Here is a 24,028-nt window from a genome sequence, read left to right on the forward strand (position 1 = left end):
GAATTCCCTCTTCAATCTCTCTGTGAATTCCCTCCTCTCCCATCTCTCTGTGAATTCCCTCTTCAATCTCTCTGTGAATTCCCTCCTCTCCCATCTCTCTGTGAATTCGCTCCTCTCTCCCATCTCTCCTTGTTCCCTCCACTCTCCCATCTCACTGTGACTTCCCTCCACTCTCCTATATCTCAGTAAACACCCTCTCTCCAATATCTATGTAAATTCCGTCCTTCCTCCCATCTCTCTGTGAATTCCATCCTCTTTCCCATCTCTGTCAATTGCCTGCTCTCCAATCTCTCTGCAAATTCCCTCCACTCTCTCCCAACTCTCAGTGAATTCCCTTCTCTCCCATCTCTCCCTGAATTCCCTCCTCTCCAATCTCTCTATGTATTCCCTCCTTTCTTCAATCTCTCTGTGAATTTCCTCCTCTCTCCGATCAATGTGAATTCCTTCCACTCTGCCATTTCGCTGTGAAATCCCTCCTCTCCCATTTCTATGTGAAATCCTCTCCCATCTCTCTATAAATTCTCTCCTCTCTCCCAGTAAATGCCCTCTTCACTCTCTCTGTGAAATCCCTTCTTTCTCCCATCTCTCTCTGAATTCGCTCCTCTCCTATCTCTCTGTGAATTCCTTGCTCATTCCCATCTCTCTGAATTCCCCACTCATTCCCCTCTGTGAATTTCCTCTCTCTCCCATCACCGTTTCCCTCATCTTCAATCTCTCTGAATTCCCTACACTCTCCCATCCCTCTGTGAAATCCCTCCTCTCCCATCAATGTGAATTCCTTCCTCTCCAATCTCAGTGAATTCCCTCCTTTCTCCCCTCTCAGTGAAATCCCTCTCCAATCTCTGTGAAATTCTTCGCCAATCTCTCTGTGAAATCCTTTTGTTCCCATTTCTCTGTGAAATCCCTCCTCTCCCATCTCTCTGTGAAATCCCTCCTCTCCCATCTCTCTGTGAAATCCCTCCTCGTCCATCACTCTGTGAAATCCCTCCTCCCCATCTCTCTGTGAAATCCCTTCTCTCCAATCTCTCTGTGAATTCCCTCTTCTCTCCCCTCTCTCTGTGAAATCCCTCTCCGATCTCTCTGTGAAATCCCTCCACTCTCCCATCTCTCTGTGAATTCCCTCCTTTCTCCCCTCTCTCAGTGAATTCCCTCTCCAATCTCTGTGAAATCCCTCTCCAATCTCTCTGTGAAATCCCTCCACTCTCCTATCTCTCTGTGAATTGTCTCTTCACTCCAATCTCGCTGTAATTTCTCTCCTTTCTCCCATCTCTCAGTGAATTCTCTACCATCTCTGTGAATTCCATCCACTATTCCATCTCTCTCATTTCCCTCCACTCTCAGATCTCTCTGTGAAATCCCCTCTCCCATTTCTCTGTGAAGTCCCTGCACTATATCTCTGTGAATTCCCTCCTCTGCAATCTCTGTGAATTCCCCCTCCCATCTCTCTGTGAAATCCTCTCCCATGTCTCTATAAATTTTCTCCTCTCTCCCAGTAAATGCCCTCTACACTCTCTCCGTAAATTCCCTATCTCCCATTTCTCTGTGAATTCCCTGCACTCCCAACTCTCTGTAAAGTAGCTCCTCTCCTTTTTCTGTGAATTCCCACCTCTCTCCAATCTCTCTGTAAATTCCCTTCTCTCCCATATCTCTGTGAATTCCCTCCTCTCTCCCATCTCTCTGTGAATTCCCCACACACTCCCATATCTCTGTGAATTCATTTCTCTTCCATCTCTCTGTGAAATCTCTCCTCTCCCATCTCTCTGTGAATTCCCTCCTCTCCAATCTCTCTATGAATTCCCTCCTCTCCCAACCCTGTGAATTCCCTCCTCTCCCACCTCACTGTGAAATCCCTCCACTCTCCTATCACTCTGTGAAATCCTGTCACTCCCATCTCTCTGTGAATTGTCTCTTCACTCCAAACTCGCTGTAATTTCTCTCCTTTCTCCCATCTCTCAGTGAATTCTCTACCATCTCTGTGAATTCCATCCTCTATTCCATCTCTCTCATTTCCCTCCACTCTCAGATCTCTCTGTGAAATCCCCTCTCCCATTTCTCTGTGGTCCCTGCACTATATCTCTGTGAATTCCCTCCTCTGCAATCTCTGTGAATTCTCCTTCCCATCTCACTGTGAAATCCCTCCACTCTATCTCTCTGTGAATTCCCTCCACTCTGCCATCTCTCTGTGAAATCCCTCCTCTCCCATCCCTCTGTGAAATCCCTCCTCTCCCATCACTGTGTGAAATCCTCTCCCATCTCTCTATACATTCTCTACTCTCTCCAAGTAAATGCCCTCTCCAATCTCTCTGTAAATTCCCTCCTATATTCCATCTCTCTGTGAATTCCCTCTACTGCCCCATCCCAGTTAATTCCCTCCTTTTCCATCTCTGTGAATTCACTCCATTCTCCCATCTCTCTGTGAAATCCTCTCCCATGTCTCTATAAATTTTCTACTCTCTCCCAGTAAATGCCCTCTACACTCTCTCCGTAAATTCCCTATCTCCCATTTCTCTGTGAATACCCTCCACTATCGCATCTCTCTCTCATTTCCCTCCACTCTCACAACTCTCTGTGAAATCCCCTCTCCCATTTCTCTGTGAATTCCCTGCACTCCCAACTCTCTGTAAAGTAGCTCCTCTCCTTTTTCTGTGAATTCCCACCTCTCTCCAATCTCTCTGTAAATTCCCTTCTCTCCCATATCTCTGTGAATTCCCTCCTCTCTCCCATCTCTCTGTGAATTCCCCACACACTCCCATATCTCTGTGAATTCATTTCTCTTCCATCTCTCTGTGAAATCTCTCCTCTCCCATCACTCTGTGAATTCCCTCCTCTCCAATCTCTCTATGAATTCCCTCCTCTCCCAACCCTGTGAATTCCCTCCTCTCCCATCTCTGTGAATTCACTCCATTCTCACATCTGTGAAATCCTCTCCCATGTCTCTATAAATTCCCTCCTCTCCCAGTAAATGCCCTCTACACTCTCTCTGTGAAATCCCTCCTTTCTCCCATCTCTCTGTGAATTCCCTCCTCTCCTATCTCTCTGTGAATTCCCTGCTCATTCCCATCTCTCTGAAATCCTACTCATTCCCCTCTCTGTGAATTTCCTCTCTCCCATCACTTCGTTTCCCTCATCTTCAATCTCTCTGAATTCCCTACACTCTCCCATCCCTCTGTGAAATCCCTCCTCTCTCCCATCAATGTGAATTCCCTCCTTTCTCCAAACACTCTGTAAATTACCTCCTCTCTCCCATCTCTCTGTGAATTCCCTCCTTTCTCCCCTCTCTCAGTGAATTCCCTCTCCAATCTCTGTGAAATCCCTCTCCAATCTCTCTGTGAAATCCCTCCACTCTCCTATCTCTCTGTGAATTGTCTCTTCACTCCAATCTCGCTGTAATTTCTCTCCTTTCTCCCATCTCTCAGTGAATTCTCTACCATCTCTGTGAATTCCATCCACTATTCCATCTCTCTCATTTCCCTCCACTCTCAGATCTCTCTGTGAAATCCCCTCTCCCATTTCTCTGTGAAGTCCCTGCACTATATCTCTGTGAATTCCCTCCTCTGCAATCTCTGTGAATTCCCCCTCCCATCTCTCTGTGAAATCCTCTCCCATGTCTCTATAAATTTTCTCCTCTCTCCCAGTAAATGCCCTCTACACTCTCTCCGTAAATTCCCTATCTCCCATTTCTCTGTGAATTCCCTGCACTCCCAACTCTCTGTAAAGTAGCTCCTCTCCTTTTTCTGTGAATTCCCACCTCTCTCCAATCTCTCTGTAAATTCCCTTCTCTCCCATATCTCTGTGAATTCCCTCCTCTCTCCCATCTCTCTGTGAATTCCCCACACACTCCCATATCTCTGTGAATTCATTTCTCTTCCATCTCTCTGTGAAATCTCTCCTCTCCCATCTCTCTGTGAATTCCCTCCTCTCCCAACCCTGTGAATTCCCTCCTCTCCCATCTCTGTGAATTCACTCCATTCTCACATCTGTGAAATCCTCTCCCATGTCTCTATAAATTTTCTCCTCTCTCCCAGTAAATGCCCTCTACACTCTCTCCGTAATTCCCTATCTCCCATTTCTCTGTGAATTCCCTGCACTCCCAACTCTCTGTAAAGTAGCTCCTCTCCTTTTTCTGTGAATTCCCACCTCTCTCCAATCTCTCTGTAAATTCCCTTCTCTCCCATATCTCTGTGAATTCCCTCCTCTCTCCCATCTCTCTGTGAATTCCCCACACACTCCCATATCTCTGTGAATTCATTTCTCTTCCATCTCTCTGTGAAATCTCTCCTCTCCCATCTCTCTGTGAATTCCCTCCTCTCCAATCTCTCTATGAATTCCCTCCTCTCCCAACCCTGTGAATTCCCTCCTCTCCCATCTCTGTGAATTCACTCCATTCTCACATCTGTGAAATCCTCTCCCATGTCTCTATAAATTTTCTCCTCTCTCCCAGTAAATGCCCTCTACACTCTCTCTGTGAAATCCCTCCTTTCTCCCATCTCTCTGTGAATTCCCTCCTCTCCTATCTCTCTGTGAATTCCCTGCTCATTCCCATCTCTCTGAATTCCTACTCTTTCCCCTCTCTGTGAATTTCCTCTCTCCCATCACTTCGTTTCCCTCATCTTCAATCTCTCTGAATTCCCTACACTCTCCCATCCCTCTGTGAAATCCCTCCTCTCTCCCATCAATGTGAATTCCCTCCTTTCTCCAAACACTCTGTAAATTACCTCCTCTCTCCCATCTCTCTGTGAATTCCCTCTCCAATCTCTGTGAAATCCCTCTCCAATCTCTCTGTGAAATCCCTCCACTCTCCTATCTCTCTGTGAAATCCTGTCACTCCCATCTCTCTGTGAATTGTCTCTTCACTCCAATCTCGCTGTAATTTCTTTCCTTTCTCCCATCTCTCAGTGAATTCTCTACCATCTCTGTGAATTCCATCCACTATTCCATCTCTCATTTCCCTCCACTCTCAGATCTCTCTGTGAAATCCCCTCTCCCATTTCTCTGTGAAGTCCCTGCACTATATCTCTGTGAATTCCCTCCTCTGCAATCTCTGTGAATTCCCCCTCCCATCTCTCTGTGAATTCCCTCCTCTCCCATCTCTGTAAAGTTTCTCCTCTCTCCCAGTAAATCCCCTCTCCAATCTCTCTGTAAATTCCCTCCAGTCTCCCATCTCGGTGAATTTCATCCTCTCTGAATTCCCTTCTCTCCTCTCTCTGTGAATTCCCCCCACTCTGTCATTTCTCTGTGAAATCACTCCTCTCCCATGACTGTGAAATCCCTCCTTTCCCATCACTCTGTAAATTCCCTCCTCTCCCATCTCTCTGTGAATTCCCTCCTCTCTCCCATCTCTCTGTAAAGTTTCTCCTCTCTCCCATCTCTCTGTGAATTCCCTACACACTCCCATATCTCTGTGAATTCCCTCCTCTCCCATCTCTCTGTGAATTCCATCTCTCCCATCTCACTGTGACTTCCCTCCACTCTCCTATATCTCAGTAAATACCCTCTCTCCAATATCTCTGTAAATTCCCTCTCTGTGAATTCCATCCTCTTTCCCATCTCTGTCAATTGCCTCCTCTCCCATCTCTCTGTGAATTACCTCCTCTCTCCCAACTCTCTGTGAATTCCCTCCCTTCTCCAATCTCTCTGTGAATTCCCACCTCTCTCCAATCTCTCTGTAAATTCCCTCCACTCTCTCCCAACTCTCAGTGAATTCCCTTCCATATCTCTGAAATCCCTTCTCTCCCCTCTCTCCCTGAATTCCCTCCTCTCCGATCTCTCTATGTATTCCCTCCTTTCTTCAATCACTCTGGAAATTCCCTCCTCTCTCCTATCAATGTGAATTCCATCCTCTCTCCCAACTCTCAGTGAATTTCCTCCTCTCTCCTATCAATGTGAATTCCTTCCATTCTCCCATCTCTCTGTGAATTCCCTTCTCTCCTCTCTCTGTGAATTCCCTCCACTCTGCCATTTCGATGTGAAATCCGTCCTCTCCCATCTTATGTGAAAATCCTCCCATCTCTCTATAAATTCTCTACTCTCTCCAAGTAAATGCCCTCTCCAGTCTCTCTGTAAATTACCTCCTACATCCCATCTCTCTGAGAATTCCCACCAATCTCTCTGTGAATTCCCTACACACTCCCATATCTCTGTGAATTCCCTTCTCTTCCATCTCTCTGTGAAATCCTGTCGCTCCCATCTCTCTGTGAATTGTCTCTTCACTCCAATCTCGCTATAATTTCTCTCCTTTCTCCCATCTCTCAGTGAATTCTCTACCATCTCTGTGAATTCCATCCTCTATTCCATCTCTCTCATTTCCCTCCACTCTCAGATCTCTCTGTGAAATCCCCTCTCCTATTTCTCTGTGAAGTCCCTGCACTATATCTCTGTGAATTCCCTCCGCTGCAATCTCTGTGAATTCCCCCTCCCAACTCACTGTGAAATCCCTCCACTCTATCTCTCTGTGAATTCCCTCCTCTCTCCCATCTCTGTAAAGTTTCTCCTCTCTCCCAGTAAATCCCCTCTCCCATCTCTGTGAAATCCCATCTCTACCACCTCTCAGTGAATTCCATCCTCTCTCCCAACTAAATTTCCGCCACTCTCCCGCCTCTGTGAATTCCCTCCTCTCTCCCATCAATGTTTATTCCCTCCTCTTCAATCTCAGTGAATTCCTTCCTTTCTCCAATCACTCTTTAAATTCCCTCCTTTCTCCAATTGCTCTCCAAATTGCCTCCTCTCTTCCAACTCTCTGTGAATTCCCTCCTCTGTCCCATCTCTGTGATTTCCCTCCACTCTCCTATCTCTCTGTGAATTCCCTCCTCTCTCCCATCTGTGAATTCCCTCCACTCTCCTCTCTGTGAAATCCTTTCGCTCCCATCTCTCTGTGAATTGTCTCTTCACTCCAATCTCTCTGAAAATTCCCTCCCTTCTCCAATCTCTCTGTGAATTCCATCCTCTCTCATCTCTCTGAATTCCCTCCACTGTCTCCCATATCTCTGTGAATTCCCTCCTCTCTCCCATCTCTCTGTGAATTCCCCACACACTCCCATATCTCTGTGAATTCATTTCTCTTCCATCTCTCTGTGAAATCTCTCCTCTCCCATCTCTCTGTGAATTCCCTCCTCTCCCAACCCTGTGAATTCCCTCCTCTCCCATCTCTGTGAATTCACTCCATTCTCACATCTGTGAAATCCTCTCCCATGTCTCTATAAATTTTCTCCTCTCTCCCAGTAAATGCCCTCTACACTCTCTCCGTAATTCCCTATCTCCCATTTCTCTGTGAATTCCCTGCACTCCCAACTCTCTGTAAAGTAGCTCCTCTCCTTTTTCTGTGAATTCCCACCTCTCTCCAATCTCTCTGTAAATTCCCTTCTCTCCCATATCTCTGTGAATTCCCTCCTCTCTCCCATCTCTCTGTGAATTCCCCACACACTCCCATATCTCTGTGAATTCATTTCTCTTCCATCTCTCTGTGAAATCTCTCCTCTCCCATCTCTCTGTGAATTCCCTCCTCTCCAATCTCTCTATGAATTCCCTCCTCTCCCAACCCTGTGAATTCCCTCCTCTCCCATCTCTGTGAATTCACTCCATTCTCACATCTGTGAAATCCTCTCCCATGTCTCTATAAATTTTCTCCTCTCTCCCAGTAAATGCCCTCTACACTCTCTCTGTGAAATCCCTCCTTTCTCCCATCTCTCTGTGAATTCCCTCCTCTCCTATCTCTCTGTGAATTCCCTGCTCATTCCCATCTCTCTGAATTCCTACTCTTTCCCCTCTCTGTGAATTTCCTCTCTCCCATCACTTCGTTTCCCTCATCTTCAATCTCTCTGAATTCCCTACACTCTCCCATCCCTCTGTGAAATCCCTCCTCTCTCCCATCAATGTGAATTCCCTCCTTTCTCCAAACACTCTGTAAATTACCTCCTCTCTCCCATCTCTCTGTGAATTCCCTCTCCAATCTCTGTGAAATCCCTCTCCAATCTCTCTGTGAAATCCCTCCACTCTCCTATCTCTCTGTGAAATCCTGTCACTCCCATCTCTCTGTGAATTGTCTCTTCACTCCAATCTCGCTGTAATTTCTTTCCTTTCTCCCATCTCTCAGTGAATTCTCTACCATCTCTGTGAATTCCATCCACTATTCCATCTCTCATTTCCCTCCACTCTCAGATCTCTCTGTGAAATCCCCTCTCCCATTTCTCTGTGAAGTCCCTGCACTATATCTCTGTGAATTCCCTCCTCTGCAATCTCTGTGAATTCCCCCTCCCATCTCTCTGTGAATTCCCTCCTCTCCCATCTCTGTAAAGTTTCTCCTCTCTCCCAGTAAATCCCCTCTCCAATCTCTCTGTAAATTCCCTCCAGTCTCCCATCTCGGTGAATTTCATCCTCTCTGAATTCCCTTCTCTCCTCTCTCTGTGAATTCCCCCCACTCTGTCATTTCTCTGTGAAATCACTCCTCTCCCATGACTGTGAAATCCCTCCTTTCCCATCACTCTGTAAATTCCCTCCTCTCCCATCTCTCTGTGAATTCCCTCCTCTCTCCCATCTCTCTGTAAAGTTTCTCCTCTCTCCCATCTCTCTGTGAATTCCCTACACACTCCCATATCTCTGTGAATTCCCTCCTCTCCCATCTCTCTGTGAATTCCATCTCTCCCATCTCACTGTGACTTCCCTCCACTCTCCTATATCTCAGTAAATACCCTCTCTCCAATATCTCTGTAAATTCCCTCTCTGTGAATTCCATCCTCTTTCCCATCTCTGTCAATTGCCTCCTCTCCCATCTCTCTGTGAATTACCTCCTCTCTCCCAACTCTCTGTGAATTCCCTCCCTTCTCCAATCTCTCTGTGAATTCCCACCTCTCTCCAATCTCTCTGTAAATTCCCTCCACTCTCTCCCAACTCTCAGTGAATTCCCTTCCATATCTCTGAAATCCCTTCTCTCCCCTCTCTCCCTGAATTCCCTCCTCTCCGATCTCTCTATGTATTCCCTCCTTTCTTCAATCACTCTGGAAATTCCCTCCTCTCTCCTATCAATGTGAATTCCATCCTCTCTCCCAACTCTCAGTGAATTTCCTCCTCTCTCCTATCAATGTGAATTCCTTCCATTCTCCCATCTCTCTGTGAATTCCCTTCTCTCCTCTCTCTGTGAATTCCCTCCACTCTGCCATTTCGATGTGAAATCCGTCCTCTCCCATCTTATGTGAAAATCCTCCCATCTCTCTATAAATTCTCTACTCTCTCCAAGTAAATGCCCTCTCCAGTCTCTCTGTAAATTACCTCCTACATCCCATCTCTCTGAGAATTCCCACCAATCTCTCTGTGAATTCCCTACACACTCCCATATCTCTGTGAATTCCCTTCTCTTCCATCTCTCTGTGAAATCCTGTCGCTCCCATCTCTCTGTGAATTGTCTCTTCACTCCAATCTCGCTATAATTTCTCTCCTTTCTCCCATCTCTCAGTGAATTCTCTACCATCTCTGTGAATTCCATCCTCTATTCCATCTCTCTCATTTCCCTCCACTCTCAGATCTCTCTGTGAAATCCCCTCTCCTATTTCTCTGTGAAGTCCCTGCACTATATCTCTGTGAATTCCCTCCGCTGCAATCTCTGTGAATTCCCCCTCCCAACTCACTGTGAAATCCCTCCACTCTATCTCTCTGTGAATTCCCTCCTCTCTCCCATCTCTGTAAAGTTTCTCCTCTCTCCCAGTAAATCCCCTCTCCCATCTCTGTGAAATCCCATCTCTACCACCTCTCAGTGAATTCCATCCTCTCTCCCAACTAAATTTCCGCCACTCTCCCGCCTCTGTGAATTCCCTCCTCTCTCCCATCAATGTTTATTCCCTCCTCTTCAATCTCAGTGAATTCCTTCCTTTCTCCAATCACTCTTTAAATTCCCTCCTTTCTCCAATTGCTCTCCAAATTGCCTCCTCTCTTCCAACTCTCTGTGAATTCCCTCCTCTGTCCCATCTCTGTGATTTCCCTCCACTCTCCTATCTCTCTGTGAATTCCCTCCTCTCTCCCATCTGTGAATTCCCTCCACTCTCCTCTCTGTGAAATCCTTTCGCTCCCATCTCTCTGTGAATTGTCTCTTCACTCCAATCTCTCTGAAAATTCCCTCCCTTCTCCAATCTCTCTGTGAATTCCATCCTCTCTCATCTCTCTGAATTCCCTCCACTGTCTCCCATGTCTCAGTGAATTCCTTCCACTCTTCCATCTCTCTGTGAATACCCTATACTCTCCCATCTCTGTGAATTCCCTCCTCTCCCTCCCATCTCTGTGAATTCACTCCACTCTCCCATCTCTCTGTAAAATCCTCTCCCATGTCTCTATAAATTCTCTCCTCTCTACCAGTAAATGCCCTCTACAATCTCTCTGTAAATTCCCACCTATCTCTATTCTCTCTGTGAATACCCTCCAGTATCGCATCTCTCCCTCATTTCCCTCCACTCTCACATTTCTCTGTGAAATCCCCTCTCCCATTTCTCTGTGAATTCCCTGCACTCCCATCTCTCTGTAAAGCACCTCCTCTCCCATCTCTGTGAATTCCCTCCTCTCCGTTTAATGTGAATTCCCTCCTCCTCCATCTTTCTGGGAATTCCCCCCCCCCATCTCTCTGTGACTTCCCTCCTCTCTCCTACCTCTCAGTAAGTTCCGTCTCTTCAATATCTTTGTAAATTCTCTCCTTTCTCCCATCTTTCTGTGAAGTCCCTCCTTTCTTCCAGCTCTGTAAATTCCCAAAACTCTCCCATCTCTCTGTGAATTCCCTCCTCTCTGCCATCAACGTGAATGCCCTCCTCTCCAATCTCTCAGTGAATTCCCTTCATTCTCTAATCTCTCAGTGTATTCCCTCCATTCTCCCATGTCTCTGAAAAATTCCCACCTCTCCTTTTTCTGTGAATTCCCTCCTCCTCCAGCTCTCTGGGAATTCCCCCCTCTCCAATTTCTCTGTGAATTCCCTACACACTCCCATATCTCTGTGAATTCCCTTCTCTTCCATCTCTCTGTGAAAACTCTCCTCTCCCATCTCTCTGGGAAATTCCCTCCTCTCCAATCTCTCTGTGAATTCCCTCCTCTCCCATCTCTCTATAAATTCTCTCCTCTCTCCTAGTAAATCCCCTCTCCAATCTCTCTGTAAATTCCCTCCTGTCTCCCATCTCGGTGAATTCCATCCTCTCTGAATTCCCTTCTCTCCTCTCTCTGTGAATTCCCCCACTCTGACATTTCTCTGTGAAATCACTCCTCTCCCATGACTCTGTGAGATCCCTCCTTTCCCATCACTCTGTAAATTCCTCTCCCATCTCTCTGTGAATTCCCTCCTCTCTTCCATCTCTCTGTAAAGTTTCTCCTCTCTCCCATCTCTCTGTGAAATCCACTCTCCGATATCTCTCTGAATTCCCTTCTCTCCCATCTCTCTATGTTTTCTCCTCTCTCCCAGTAAATCCCCCTCCAATCTCTCTGTAATTTCCCTCCTTTCTCCCATCTCTAATTCCATCCTCTTTCCCCTCTGTGAATTCCCTCAGCTCTTCCATCTCTCTGTGAATTCCTTCAGCTCACCCATCTCTCCGAAAATTCCCTCAGCTCTCCCATCTCAGTAAATTCCCTTCACTCTGCCATCTCTCTGTGAATTTTCTCCTCTCTCCCAGTAAATCCCCTCTCCCATCTCTGTGAATTCCTTCTCCCCATCTCTCTGTAAATTCCCTCTTCTCCCCCATCTCTCTGTAAGTTCCCTCTTCTCCCCATCTCTCTGTAAATTCCCTCCTCTCCCATCTCTCTGTGAATTCCATCCTCTCCAATCTCTCTGTGAATTCCCTCCTCTTTCCCATCTCTCTGTGAATTCCCTCTTTTTTGCCATCTCTCTGTAAAGTCTCTACTTTCCCACCTCCCTGTAAATTCCCTCCTCTCACCCATCTCACTGTGATACTGCTCCTCCCTTGATCCTCTTTTAAACATCCTCTTCAATCTCCTCGTGAATTGTCTATTCTCCCATCACTCTATTGGAAACCTCTTATCTCCCATCTTTCTATGACACCTTCTTGCTTCCCCAAGTGTCTGTGACACCTGACCTATCTCTCTTTGAAACTCTTCTCTCCCATGTTCCGTGTGAATCTGCTTCCTCTGCCCTTTGATGCCTCTTACATGTTGCATCTCCTTTCTCCCATTTCTTTGTGATACCCTTTCATCTCTCCTATTTCTCTGTGATACTCTCTGTCTCCCTTATCACCCAGCTCTATCTAACCTCCCACCACCTCTATGTGACCTCTTTTTCCTTTGTCTCATCTCTGTCATAAGAGAGTATCTCCTGTGTCTAAGGCAACCCTAGTTTCTCCCACTTAGTATCATGACAGAAGGAGAAGATTCAGTATGTCAGAGACAGGCTGATGAGGGATCTTCACAGAGATGAGAAAGGGGTGATCGTTACAGAGACAGGAAGCAGGAAATGGCGTGGCACATATGTGGGAGAGGTGAGGGGGACAACAGAGAGGCAAGGGATGGCAGCGATACCACAAGGGTCGGGTGAATACTGAGTGGTGGGTTACAGGAAATCAGGGATCATCAGAGAGAGGAAGGAGGGAAGAGATTTACAGAGAAAGATAAGGTGTTGAAGGGTGGCCGATAACTTGCATGTAGAGAGGATGTTTCCTGAGGTGGGGGAGTCTACAACCAGAGCGCACAGCCTCAGAATAGAGCAACATCCATTTAGAATGGAGATGAGGGCAAGTCTCTTTAAGCAGAGCATGGAAAGTCTGTGGAATTCACTGCCATAAATGGCAGTGTTGGCCAATCATTCTGTACATTTAAAATAGTTGATAGGTTCTTAATTAATTACAGCGTTAAAGATTATGGGGAGAAGACAGAGAATGGGCTCAAGACTTAATAAATCAGCCATAATAGAAGAGCGAAGATGACCTTATCATCTTCTATGTCTTATTGTCCTAAACATCATTTTCTGATGATATCCGACACAGACCTTTTGGGGCCCATCCCAATGTTTTCTAGTTCTGTTAGGTGGTCAGTAAGACAGAAGCTGCAAGGTATTGAAGGGGGGAGAACGAAGGCAAAGAACGAACAGGGTACTCACATCATTGGGTATGGCAATTTCATGAGAACTAGTCTGAGAGGAGTCCAGACCTGTGGGAGAGCAAGACAGACTTCAGATAGTTATTGAAAGCAGCTGAGCTTTTAAGAGGTGGACAACCCCTTGGAACAAAGTACAAACTCCTCCAGCCCAGCAGGTCTGTGCTTACCAAACTACCTATTTAATCTAACCCACTTAACTGATTGTGGTACAGTTGGCCCTCCTTATCTGCGAGGGATTGGTTCCAGGACCCCTCTCAGATACCAACAAACATAAATCTCAAGTTCCTTATTCAACCTGTCTCAATGCAGTGGACCTTAGGACCCAGCGGAACCCCAGACCTTATTTGACCAGTCTCCGTGTGGTGGACATTAGGACCTGGCAGCGGAGCTCTGAATCCGCAGTGTTTCTGTTCACAAAAATAATCACAATTGAAATTAAAGTTGAAATAAAAAAGCAATTGGAAAGATTGAAAATACTATCGGTCATTGGAAAAGCGTTAGGCTATGTCGGTCAACAATCTGAACAATTTTAAAGGGTAAAGTGAGAATAGCCCTGCCCTGATGAAAGCTGCAATTATTACTAAGCAATGTCACGGTTTGATTATTGGGTTTTGGGTTTTTGATCCTCCACATCAACCAGACACGGATGGAGAGCACACTCGGGGGTGATCTGTCACTAGATCAAACTCGGGAACTTTCGTTCCCAAGCCCGGCGCTGAAACATACGTTCTTAAGTGTTTTATATGCATAGAAAGGTAAAATATATACTATATGTAACCACCTGGGTCGCCTCAGGCTCGCTCAGCTCGTTCTCGTTTCGGGGGAGCAGCCTTCGGCCCCGCCAAACTGGGTAATCAGCTGGTGTGGATGCTGTGTGATGTCCCCGCCTCGCCCAAAAACAGACAGTACACCATATGCGATTAAATGAGTACAATTTATAAAGGTTACTATAACTAAGTGATTAATAACGATACAGTATATATGAAGAGAAAATTAAAGAAAAGGCGCCAAACTTATCAAAGTCCAAACCACTTCGTGCACAACCGTTGGAGCTCAATTACTGAAGTTTTCTGGCCTCCATTCGCTCCCCTCCGAACTCCTCGACTCGCAGCTCAGGACCCTCCGAACTCCTCGACTCTCCAAACAGCTCAGGACCCTCCGAGTGGTCAACCAAGCACATCTAGCTTCATCCCCCCCGTCCTCGGAGAATCTCCCGGCCTCAGACCCCCCTTTGGGGTCCGATCCTCGCCCAGCTTAGAGCATTGCGTCCTCTCTCTCGACCCCCTCGCGCCGATCTGCCCAAAAGCCCGTCAACAAAAGCTTACAGACTCAGAAGAAAGAACATTAATCCCCATTTGGTTTACAAAGGAATACCATTCTCGTTATCAGTAAATTAGCATTCCTGCTAGTTAACAAAAGGAAACCCTTTCCCAACAGTAACAAAGAAAAAAAAAGAAACCCCCTTTACACACTTCCTCCACCAAATAAAAGTCATGTCCTCATGACCACTAAATAACTCGCCACCTTTCCTGCCAACACACCGTAACCCAAGCACAAACAGTGACATCTCCTCCCCACACAGTAACCCTCACGCCCTGTTCCTCAGGCGCTACTTAGGCCAACTATCTGGGAGTTCCCTAACCCTTCTGAGGCCTCCGTACCCCCTCACCTAAACCCTTCAGGCTCGGACACAACTGGGGATACCTTGGCCCACTACCAACTCCTCTCTCAACCTCTCACTCATGCCCCACACTACACACAGCTAACCCTCCCCGCTACACCTGACTCAATGGGAGAAGGGCCAAAGGTCTCTTCCTCAATCGAGGGAAAGTCAGCAAAAGGCAGCATGTACCACACATCCAGCACATCATCCATCGAATCTGTATTCTTCCTCATTCCTGTGATCGGTAGCTGCTGTTTGATCTTCTCCAAACGGAAACACCTGGCCTGCACTGCTCCCGCAGTCTCTTCAACCTCCTGTTCAGTATTCACTGCACTTCTCTCCAGCTTTTTCTTCCTCATGACTTCTTCCAGATCAACTTCCAGGTTTTGCACTTCATTTGAACTGTCGATGGTCATCTTCAGGTTCCCTTCAAGTTTCCGCTTCTCTCTTCTGAGATTCGTCTGTAATTTCTTCACCTCCGCAAACTCGCCTCTCCGGGTTCTCAGTTTGCTATTACCCTCAGTCAGACAACTTTCTTCATTCTCTCCAACTTGTAAGTCTTCCAAATGGTTCCAGATCACTTTCTCCAGTCTCTCCGTCTTCATTTCAAACTTGATTCCGTAGAGACAGTCACACACGAGCTGCGACCTTCGTCAGCCCTGGCACGTGTCCCGAAAATACTTTAACTCGGTAGTTCTCAGCTGCTCCTGCAACGACCTCACTTCATATTCTCCTGAGGCAAATCCAAACACCAAGAGATCATCCACATACACCAAAACTCCAAACGCCTCCACATCCCCTATGGTCTTCCACCTGCCCAGCAGGAAGGTTGCAAGGGCTCCAGATTCCTAGGGAATTTATAACGGCCGTCTTCTCCTTGTCGGCCCCAATCATCCGGACCTGGCAACATCCACTCCTCAGATCCAGCACCTTAAACCATTTCGCACCACTCAGACAGGCCATCGCCTCTCCGGCCCTCAGGGCCATATTCTGGTCACTGACAGTCCGCCTCTTCAATGCAATACAATCCACACACACGCTGCCTACGTCTTCCACGGCTTCAGGGGCCAGTCGGCGCAACCTCTCTCTCTCCGAGGTGTCTTCAGCAGTCAACTCCGCTCCCTCGTGGTATTTCGCAGCGTCCACTAGGAGGGTCTCACCCTCAGATACTTCCCCCAGGCCGTACCGCCAATGGCTCTTGTTTGAATTCGGTATCAGCCCAATGCTGCTACACACGTCCACACAAGCAGCTCGAAACTGGGTGCATCGACAATGCCTCCAAACAACGCTCACCCGCCTCCTCCGGGCAAGCCCCCAAGCACACCAGCAGGATATTGGTTCTCTCTAGAACAGAAACGCTGCCCGTCTCAACAGGGTCCGGACACATCAGCATTAACGATTCCTGAACCTCAGTCTCCTCCACATTTGCCTCCAAGAACTCCATTTTCACTGACCAACAACCGTCGTCTGGATAATCACCGGCACTGGTACCCCGAATCTCCAGTGTCCTCAATGTCGTCAAGGGTAAATGCTTCCAATAATGGTTATGAAACAAACTGTACAGCAACTTAACCGGCGCCCCGGTGCCGAGGATGGCTTTAACTTGACTTCCATCCATCCGTAACAACACCTGTGCGTGTGGCCCCTGTAAGCCTTCAGGAATAGAGTCTGCTCCTTTCGGGAGTTCCTTGGTACATTGCTGGAAACGTGCTCCCCCAGAGACCCCAAGCCGTTCCCCCACTGGGCCTCCTCTAAGTTTCCCGACACCTCTCGAATCAACGGAACAACTGATCTCCTTGGCACCACAAGCAATTTATCTGCCCCCCTAGGCAAAAAGGGATACCCTAAAAACTTCCCACCAATCTCCTGCCACGGATATGAAGCCCCCCAGCTGCGGCATTTGACTTCCAGTCGAACCACACGCATTTTCCCACACTTTACCAGAACTGGCAGCGGTCACTTCGAGGTAATTGCGCCCGACAGTTCTAACAAAGTCACCAGCCCGCCTACTCAAACTTTCAACCCGTCCCTGTCGCCTTCCCTCAGCCAAGCACTGCCACTCACCCAACAACTGAGGAATCCGCTCCGCCCCTTTAGGGCTGGACGTTATTCCAACAACTGGGCGCAGCTCACCTACTGCTGAAACATCCCAACCTGTCACTCCTCACTCTCCAAACAGTACGGACAGTCCATGGTCCCACCACCATTTCATCAGCACTAGTCGGAACTCGAACAATGACCTCCAGGCTAGCAACAGCAGCCACCCTACCCAACACACACGTAGCAATAACCAGCAATCACACACCCACAAAGGCACACCAGCTCTTCGCCGCAGACACAATTTAAAGAGGGTGATCACACAGCTTCCACAGAAATCAATCCCGGACGAGCCCCCACAATGTAACCCCCTGGGTCGCCTCAGGCTCGCTCAGCTCGTTCTCGTCTAGGGGGAGCAGCCTTCGGCCCCGCCAAACTGGGTAACCAGCTGGTGTGGATGCTGTGTGATGTCCCCGCCTCGCCCAAAAACAGACAGTACACCATATGCGATTAAATGAGTACAATTTATAAAGGTTACTATAACTAAGTGATTAATAACGATACAGTATATATGAAGAGAAAATTAAAGAAAAGGCGCCAAACTTATCAAAGTCCAAACCACTTCGTGCACAGCCGTTGGAGCTCAATTACTGAAGTCTTCTGGCCACCATTCGATCCTCTCCGAACTCCTCGACTCTCCAAACAGCTCAGGACCCTCCGAGTGGTCAACCAAGCACATCTAGCTTCATCCCCCCCCCCCCGGAGAATCTCCCGGCCTCGGACCCCCCTTTGGGGTCCGATCCTCGCCCAGCTTAGAGCATTGCGTCCTCTCTCTCGACCCCCTCGCGCCGATCTGCCCAAAAGCCCGTCAACAATAGCTTACAGACTCAGAAGAAAGAACATTAATCCCCATTTGGTTTACAAAGGAATACCATTCTCGTTATCAGTAAATTAGCATTCCTGCTAGTTAACAAAAGGAAACCCTTTCCCAACAGTAACAAAAAGAAAAAGAAACCCCCTTTATATATATACCAAGACAAATGTTTGACTAACTGATACTAAATAATACCAAATATACCTGCCTGACTTGCTCATTAAGAGAACTTCAGATTTTTTATCAATCCCAATCCAAGATAACCTACACACATTCTCCCGTATACTTTAAATCATCTCTAGATTACTTATAATACCTAATATACCTAAATGCTATGTAAAATATTTGTTAAACTGTATTGTTTAGGGAATAATTTTAAGAAAAAAGTCTGTACTTGCTCGAACAACAAGTGCTGGAAGAGCACTTCCAGGTTTTCCCGATTCACGGTTGGTTGAATTCACGTGCAGAACTTGTGGATAAGGAGGGATGACTGCATTTCCCCACTCTCATTCCCTGCCTGTTACACATCTAAAGGTCTCTTAAATTTTGCACTTCAGAATCAGCTTTATTATCAGACATATGTGGGTGTAATTTTATATTTTGCAGCAACAGTACAATACAAGGGATAAAAACTAATATAAATTTGCAATAGTAAGCAAGCAAACAAACAAAGGAGAAATAACAAGATAGTGTCCATGGGCCATTCAGAAAACATGGTGAAAGGAAAGAAGCTGTTCCTATTGGATGCATTTCCGTCACCTTCAGTGGTATTATGTTCCAAGCACCACCCTCTATATAAAACCTTGATTTGTAAACCTCTATCAAAGAGGGAGGAAGTAATAACTATTCAGGGTTCAATTTGTGCTGTTCTCTGTGAAGAGCTTGTACATTCACCCTGTGACCAAATAGGTTTCTTCCAATATTCTAAAGACATATGGATCAGTTATTACACTGGTGCAAAAACACTGCAATACTCTGCAGACTGTGTTAGTTATTGATGCTAATAAGTTTTTCACTGTGTTTAGATTTACAGATTGCAAATAAAGTTAATCTTCAATCTTTTATGCTATACCCATGCCTCTAGAATGACATATTACCATGAGAAGTAGATTCTGAATGTTTACCCTGTCTATTTCTGTCATAATCTTGTAGATCTCTAATTCAAGTTAACTGTCATTCAAATATAAACAACAATATAGCCAAATATAGTTCCCTTCACTGACAGAAGGGAACTAGCAGCACACAGCCAGCTTGTGTCTCCTTTGTCAGCAGCCACAACAGGCAATCCCAAGACTACATAGAAACATACAAAACCTACAGCACAATACAGGCCCTTCGGCCCACAAAGTTGTGCTGAACATGACCCTACCTTAGAAATTACTAGGCTTACCTTTAGCCCTCTAATTTTCTAAGTTCCATGTACCTATCCAAAAGCCTTTTAAAAGACGCTATCGTATCTGCCTCCACCACCATTGCCGGAAGCCCATTCCACGTACTCACCACTCACTGTGTAAAAAATTTACCCCTGACATCTCTGTACCTACTCCCCAGCACCTTAAACTTGTGTCCTCTTGTGGCAACTATTTCAGCCCTGGGAAAAAGCCTCTGACTATCCACATGATCAGTGTGTCTCATCAACTTATAAACCTCTATCAGGTCACCTCTCATTCTCCATCGTTCCAAACAGAAAAGGCCGAGTTCACTCAACCTATTCTCATAAGGCATGCACCCCAATCCAGGCAACATCCTTGTAAATCTCCTCTGCACCCTTCCTATGCTCCCACATCCTTCCTGTAGTGAGGCGACCAGAACTGAGCACAGTACTCCAAGTGGGGTCTGACCAGGGTTCTTTATAGCTGTAACATTACCTCTCAGCTTCTAAATTCAATTCCATGATTGAAGGTCAATAAGAGTATGCCCTCTTAACCACAGAGTCAACCTGCACGCTTTGAGCGTCCTATGCACTCGGACCCCAAGATCGCCTCTGATCCTCCACACTGCCAAGAGTCTTACCATTAATACTCTATTCTGCCTTCATATTTGACCTACCAAAATGAATCACCTCACACTTATCTGGGTTGAACTCCATCTGCCACTTCTCAACCCAGTTTTGCATCCTATCAATGTCCCACTGTAACCTCTGATAGGACTTTTTTTGCACAACAACTTAGACAACTTAGTTTGCCAGCCAACAGTTTTGCCAAAGAAACAATGAATCTTACTTGAAAGCAAACACGCAGAAATCTGCAGATGCTGGAAATTCAAACAACAACTCACACAAAATGCTGGAACACAGCAGACCAGGCAGTATCTATAGAGAGAAGCACTGTCAACGTTTCGGGCCGAGTCCTGACGAAGGGTCTCAGCCCAAAACGTCAACAGCTCTTGTGTGTGAATCTTACTTTAAGTACAGTCGGCCCTCCTTATCCGCAGATTCCGTATGCGCGGATTCAACCAGCCACGGATCTGGAAAACCCATAAGTTCTCTCTCCAGCACTCGCTGCTTGAGCATATACAGACTATTTTTTCTTGTCATTAATCAATCCTATGTACGTATAACAACATACATAACAAAACACATAGTATTTACATTGTATTAGGTATTATAAGTTATCTAGAAATGATATAAAAGTACAGGCAGTCCCCGGGTTGTAAATGAGTTCCATTCCTGAGTCCGTCTTTAAGTCGGATTTGAAGTCGGAACAGGTACATTTGGTATTATTTAGCATCAGTCGAACGTTTTTCTTAGTACATAGTACATATTTTACCTTTCTATGTATATAAAACATTTAAGAAACATACATATTTCAATAATTTATCCACTGCATTGCTTAGTAATAATTGTAGCTTTCATCAGGGCAGAACCCTTCATATTCTGCAGTAAAATTGTCCCGATCGTTGACCGACTGTAGCCTAACGCTTTTCCAATGACTGATGGCGTTTCACCTCTTTTCAATCGCGATTGTGATTATTTTCATGAACAGAAACACTGCAGATTCAGAGCTGCGCCGCCAGGTTCTAATGTCCACCACATGGAGACATGTAAATTAAAGTCCAGGGTTCCACTGGGTCCTAAAGACCATTGCACCAAAACATGTTAAGGGACTTGAGCATCCGCGAATTTTGGTATCCGCAGGGATCTTGGAGCTAATCCCCTGCGGATACAGTGGGCTAACTGTATTCTACATTACCAAAATTCAACATTGCTTTGTGATCACAAGTAAAACGTCTAAGCCAATTATTTCCACCATTTGTTGGATTGCGCAATGTCTTTCCTGGCTAGCTGATGCAGCTACAACATGGTGCGCAACAAGTCCACCTCCATCAATATCCCACAACTCACTAGTGAGTAGGTCTGCTGAACTTGATGTTCTTAATATTCAGCTGTCTCCTGCAAATGTAAAAAAGACAAGGGAGCTTTGCAGCTTTGCTTGGGCCCAGACAGGTTGCTGACTCTAAGCCAGCTGCTGTCTGATTGGATCTCCATCAGCCTCTGGTGCTCCAGAGAAAATAACCCAAGTTTGTTCAACCTCTTCCTATTAACTCTTGCCCTCTAATCCAGGAGTTCCACATCCTTCCAAACACAGACCTAATCACTAGGATCTATAAAAAAACTTTTTATCAGTAACCATGACCCAGTGGATCACTCAGGTCTGTAGAATGATGAGTGATCATTGAGCCTTTATTAGGTGGTTAAGGAGGGTTGACTCATCAATGAGCTTTCTAATAAACTACAAATGTCCAGCTGTAAGAGTTAAAACTGGAATCATTATGGCCTGCAAAAAGCTACAGAGTAGTGGACTTAGCCCAATAAACCATGAGTATCTTCATTATCCTTAGATTCAGGATCAGTTCCTGAAGATTGGAGAGTGGCTAATGTTATCCCACTTTTCAAGAAGGGAGAGAAGGAGAAAACGGAGAACTATCGCCCTGTTAGCCTAACGAAAGTCGTGGGGAAGATGCTTGAGTCCATTATTAAGGACGAAATAGTGGCACATCTTGATGGCAGTAATAGGATTAGGCCGAGCCAGCATGGATTTACCAAGGGCAAATTATGCTTGACTAATCTGTTGCAGTTTTTTGAGGGTGTAACAAGGATGTTAGACGAAGATAAGCCAGTGGATGTTGTGTACCTAGATTTTCAGAAGGCATTCGATAAGGTGCCACATAGGAGATTGGTGAGTAAAATCAGAGCTCATGGCATTGGGGGCAGGGTTTCAACATGGATAGAAAACTGGTTGGCAGATAGAAAGCAAAGGGTAACAGTGAATGGGTGTTTCTCGGACTGGCTGGAGGTGACTAGTGGGGTACCACAGGGCTCTGTATTGGGACCACAGCTCTTTATGATTTATGTCAACGATTTAGATGAGGGCATTGAAAACTATACCAGCAAGTTTGCTGACAATACTAAACTGGGTGGCAGTGTGACATGCGAAGAGGACGTTAGGAGAATACAGGGAGACTTGGATAGGCTGGGTGAGTGGGCAGATACTTGGCAGATGTCATTCAATGTGAATAAATGTGAAGTTATCCACTTTGGAAGCAGGAACAAGAGGGCAGAGTATTGTCTGAACGGTGTAGAGTTAGGTAAGGGAGAAATGCAAAGAGACCTAGGAGTCCTAGTTCACCAGTCAATGAAGGTGAATGAGCAAGTGCAACAGGCAGTGAAGAGGGCAAATGGAATGTTGGCCTTTGTTACAAGGGGAATTGAGTACAAGAGCAAGGATGTCCTTTTGCATTTGTACAGCGCCCTGGTAAGACCACACCTGGAATATTGTGTACAGTTTTGGTCTCCAGGTTTAAGGAAGGACATTCTGGCAATTGAGGAAGTGCAGCGTAGATTCACTAGGTTGATTCCTGGGATGGCAGGGCTGTCTTACGCAGAGAGATTGGAGAGATTGGGCTTGTACATGCTGGAATTGAGGAGATTGAGAGGGGATCTGATTGAAACGTTTAAGATAATTAAAGGATTTGATAGGATTGAGGCAGGAAATATGTTCCAGATGTTGGGAGAGTCCAGTACCAAAGGGCATGGATTGAGAATAAGAGGTCAGTTATTTAAAACAGAGTTGAGGAAGAGCTTCTTCTCCCAGAGAGTTGTGGAGGTGTGGAATGCACTGCCTCGGAAGACGGTGGAGGCCAATTCTCTGGATGCTTTCAAGAAGGAGCTAGATAGATATCTGATGGATAGGAGAATCAAGGGATATGGGGACAAGGCAGGGACTGGGTATTGATAGTGAATGATCAGCCATGATCTCAGAATGGCGGTACAGACTCGAGGGGCCGAATGGTCTACTTCTGCACCTATTGTCTATTCCTAGATACAGTAGTATCTACAGGACGTACTGTCTCATGAAGGTAACATCAAAAGATATCCAGCATCAAAGCCTTTTCGTTGTCTTACAGTCCCCATTGGGAAGGAGATAATGAGACCTCAAATCCCACACTGAGAGGACATCTAGTTCTCTTCAAATATTTTGTTCTTGAAACAACAGGTACAACCCTAATCACTACAGACTAACAACACTATGATCACTTTACACTAGACTTAAGTTTGCTCTAGTTCTTGTCTCGTGAAAATATGTATAATTTAAACCTAATTTATGTGCCTGTGATTATGCTGCAAGCAAGCATTTAATTGCATACAAGTACATGTGTATGTGACAATAAACTTCGCATTGGCTCTGACAAATGGTACACTAGATTCATTAGAATAACCTGTGACCTGTATCCCTGACCCAGGTAATCACTGGGAAATGCAGGATGATCTATGACCAGCATCCATGACTCAAGGGTTACTGTGGGGTGTAGAATGATACATAACCAGCATCCCTGACTTCTGGTTTACTAGATGCCAAGATACTAACCAGAATATCCAGGGCTGGTTTGTCCCACCGGTGTGAAAGGTGTCTGCTGCATGGCCAATTGGTGAAGCTTAGTTAGCTGTATGAACAGAAGGGATAAAGCAAAAAGAGTGAAAACATATTGCATATAAATATTCGAACAGATATCTCTATATCATGCTACACATGAATAATAAAACAGTATCAGTTGCCCAGAGAGGCAGAGAGTCCCATGCCCAGTAACAGACACCTTCTTGGGGCAAAAAGCCAGCATCAGAGGCCTTAAACTACAATGATAAAGGACGTCTTCCCCACTCTATTAGTCACTGTAAACTTCAAAGAGTGGCAATCTAGTCAACCAGTCCACATTTACTACCTCCACCGACAGTTGGTTCCATACTCACGCTACTCTCTGATTAAATATGTTCTTCCTCCTTAAGAAATTCACTTTTCACGCTAAGCCTATGACTCCTAATTCTAGTCTCATTCAGTCTCAATGGAAAAAGCCTCCAAGCATTTAACCTGTCTATACCCTTATCCTTTTCA

At 45.9% G+C, this 24,028-nt stretch overlaps 1 protein-coding gene across 5 annotated transcripts in view; it reads right to left on the reverse strand.

Annotated features, from left to right (window-relative positions):
- Positions 1 to 24,028, reverse strand: part of LOC132386034 (poly(rC)-binding protein 3-like) — a 103,703-nt gene that overhangs the window by 45,894 nt on the left and 33,781 nt on the right. For all 5 annotated transcript variants that reach the window (XM_059958320.1, XM_059958321.1, XM_059958323.1 and 2 more), the window contains 2 exons: positions 23,507 to 23,582; positions 13,067 to 13,116 (listed from right to left, as the gene is read on the reverse strand). In XM_059958320.1, coding sequence (XP_059814303.1) covers positions 13,067 to 13,116; positions 23,507 to 23,582 — 126 coding nt within the window. The remainder of the gene's footprint in view (positions 1 to 13,066; positions 13,117 to 23,506; positions 23,583 to 24,028) is intronic.

This window comes from Hypanus sabinus (assembly GCF_030144855.1).
Source record: "Hypanus sabinus isolate sHypSab1 chromosome Y unlocalized genomic scaffold, sHypSab1.hap1 SUPER_Y_unloc_8, whole genome shotgun sequence".
In the NCBI taxonomy this organism is placed as follows: Eukaryota; Metazoa; Chordata; class Chondrichthyes; order Myliobatiformes; family Dasyatidae; genus Hypanus; species Hypanus sabinus.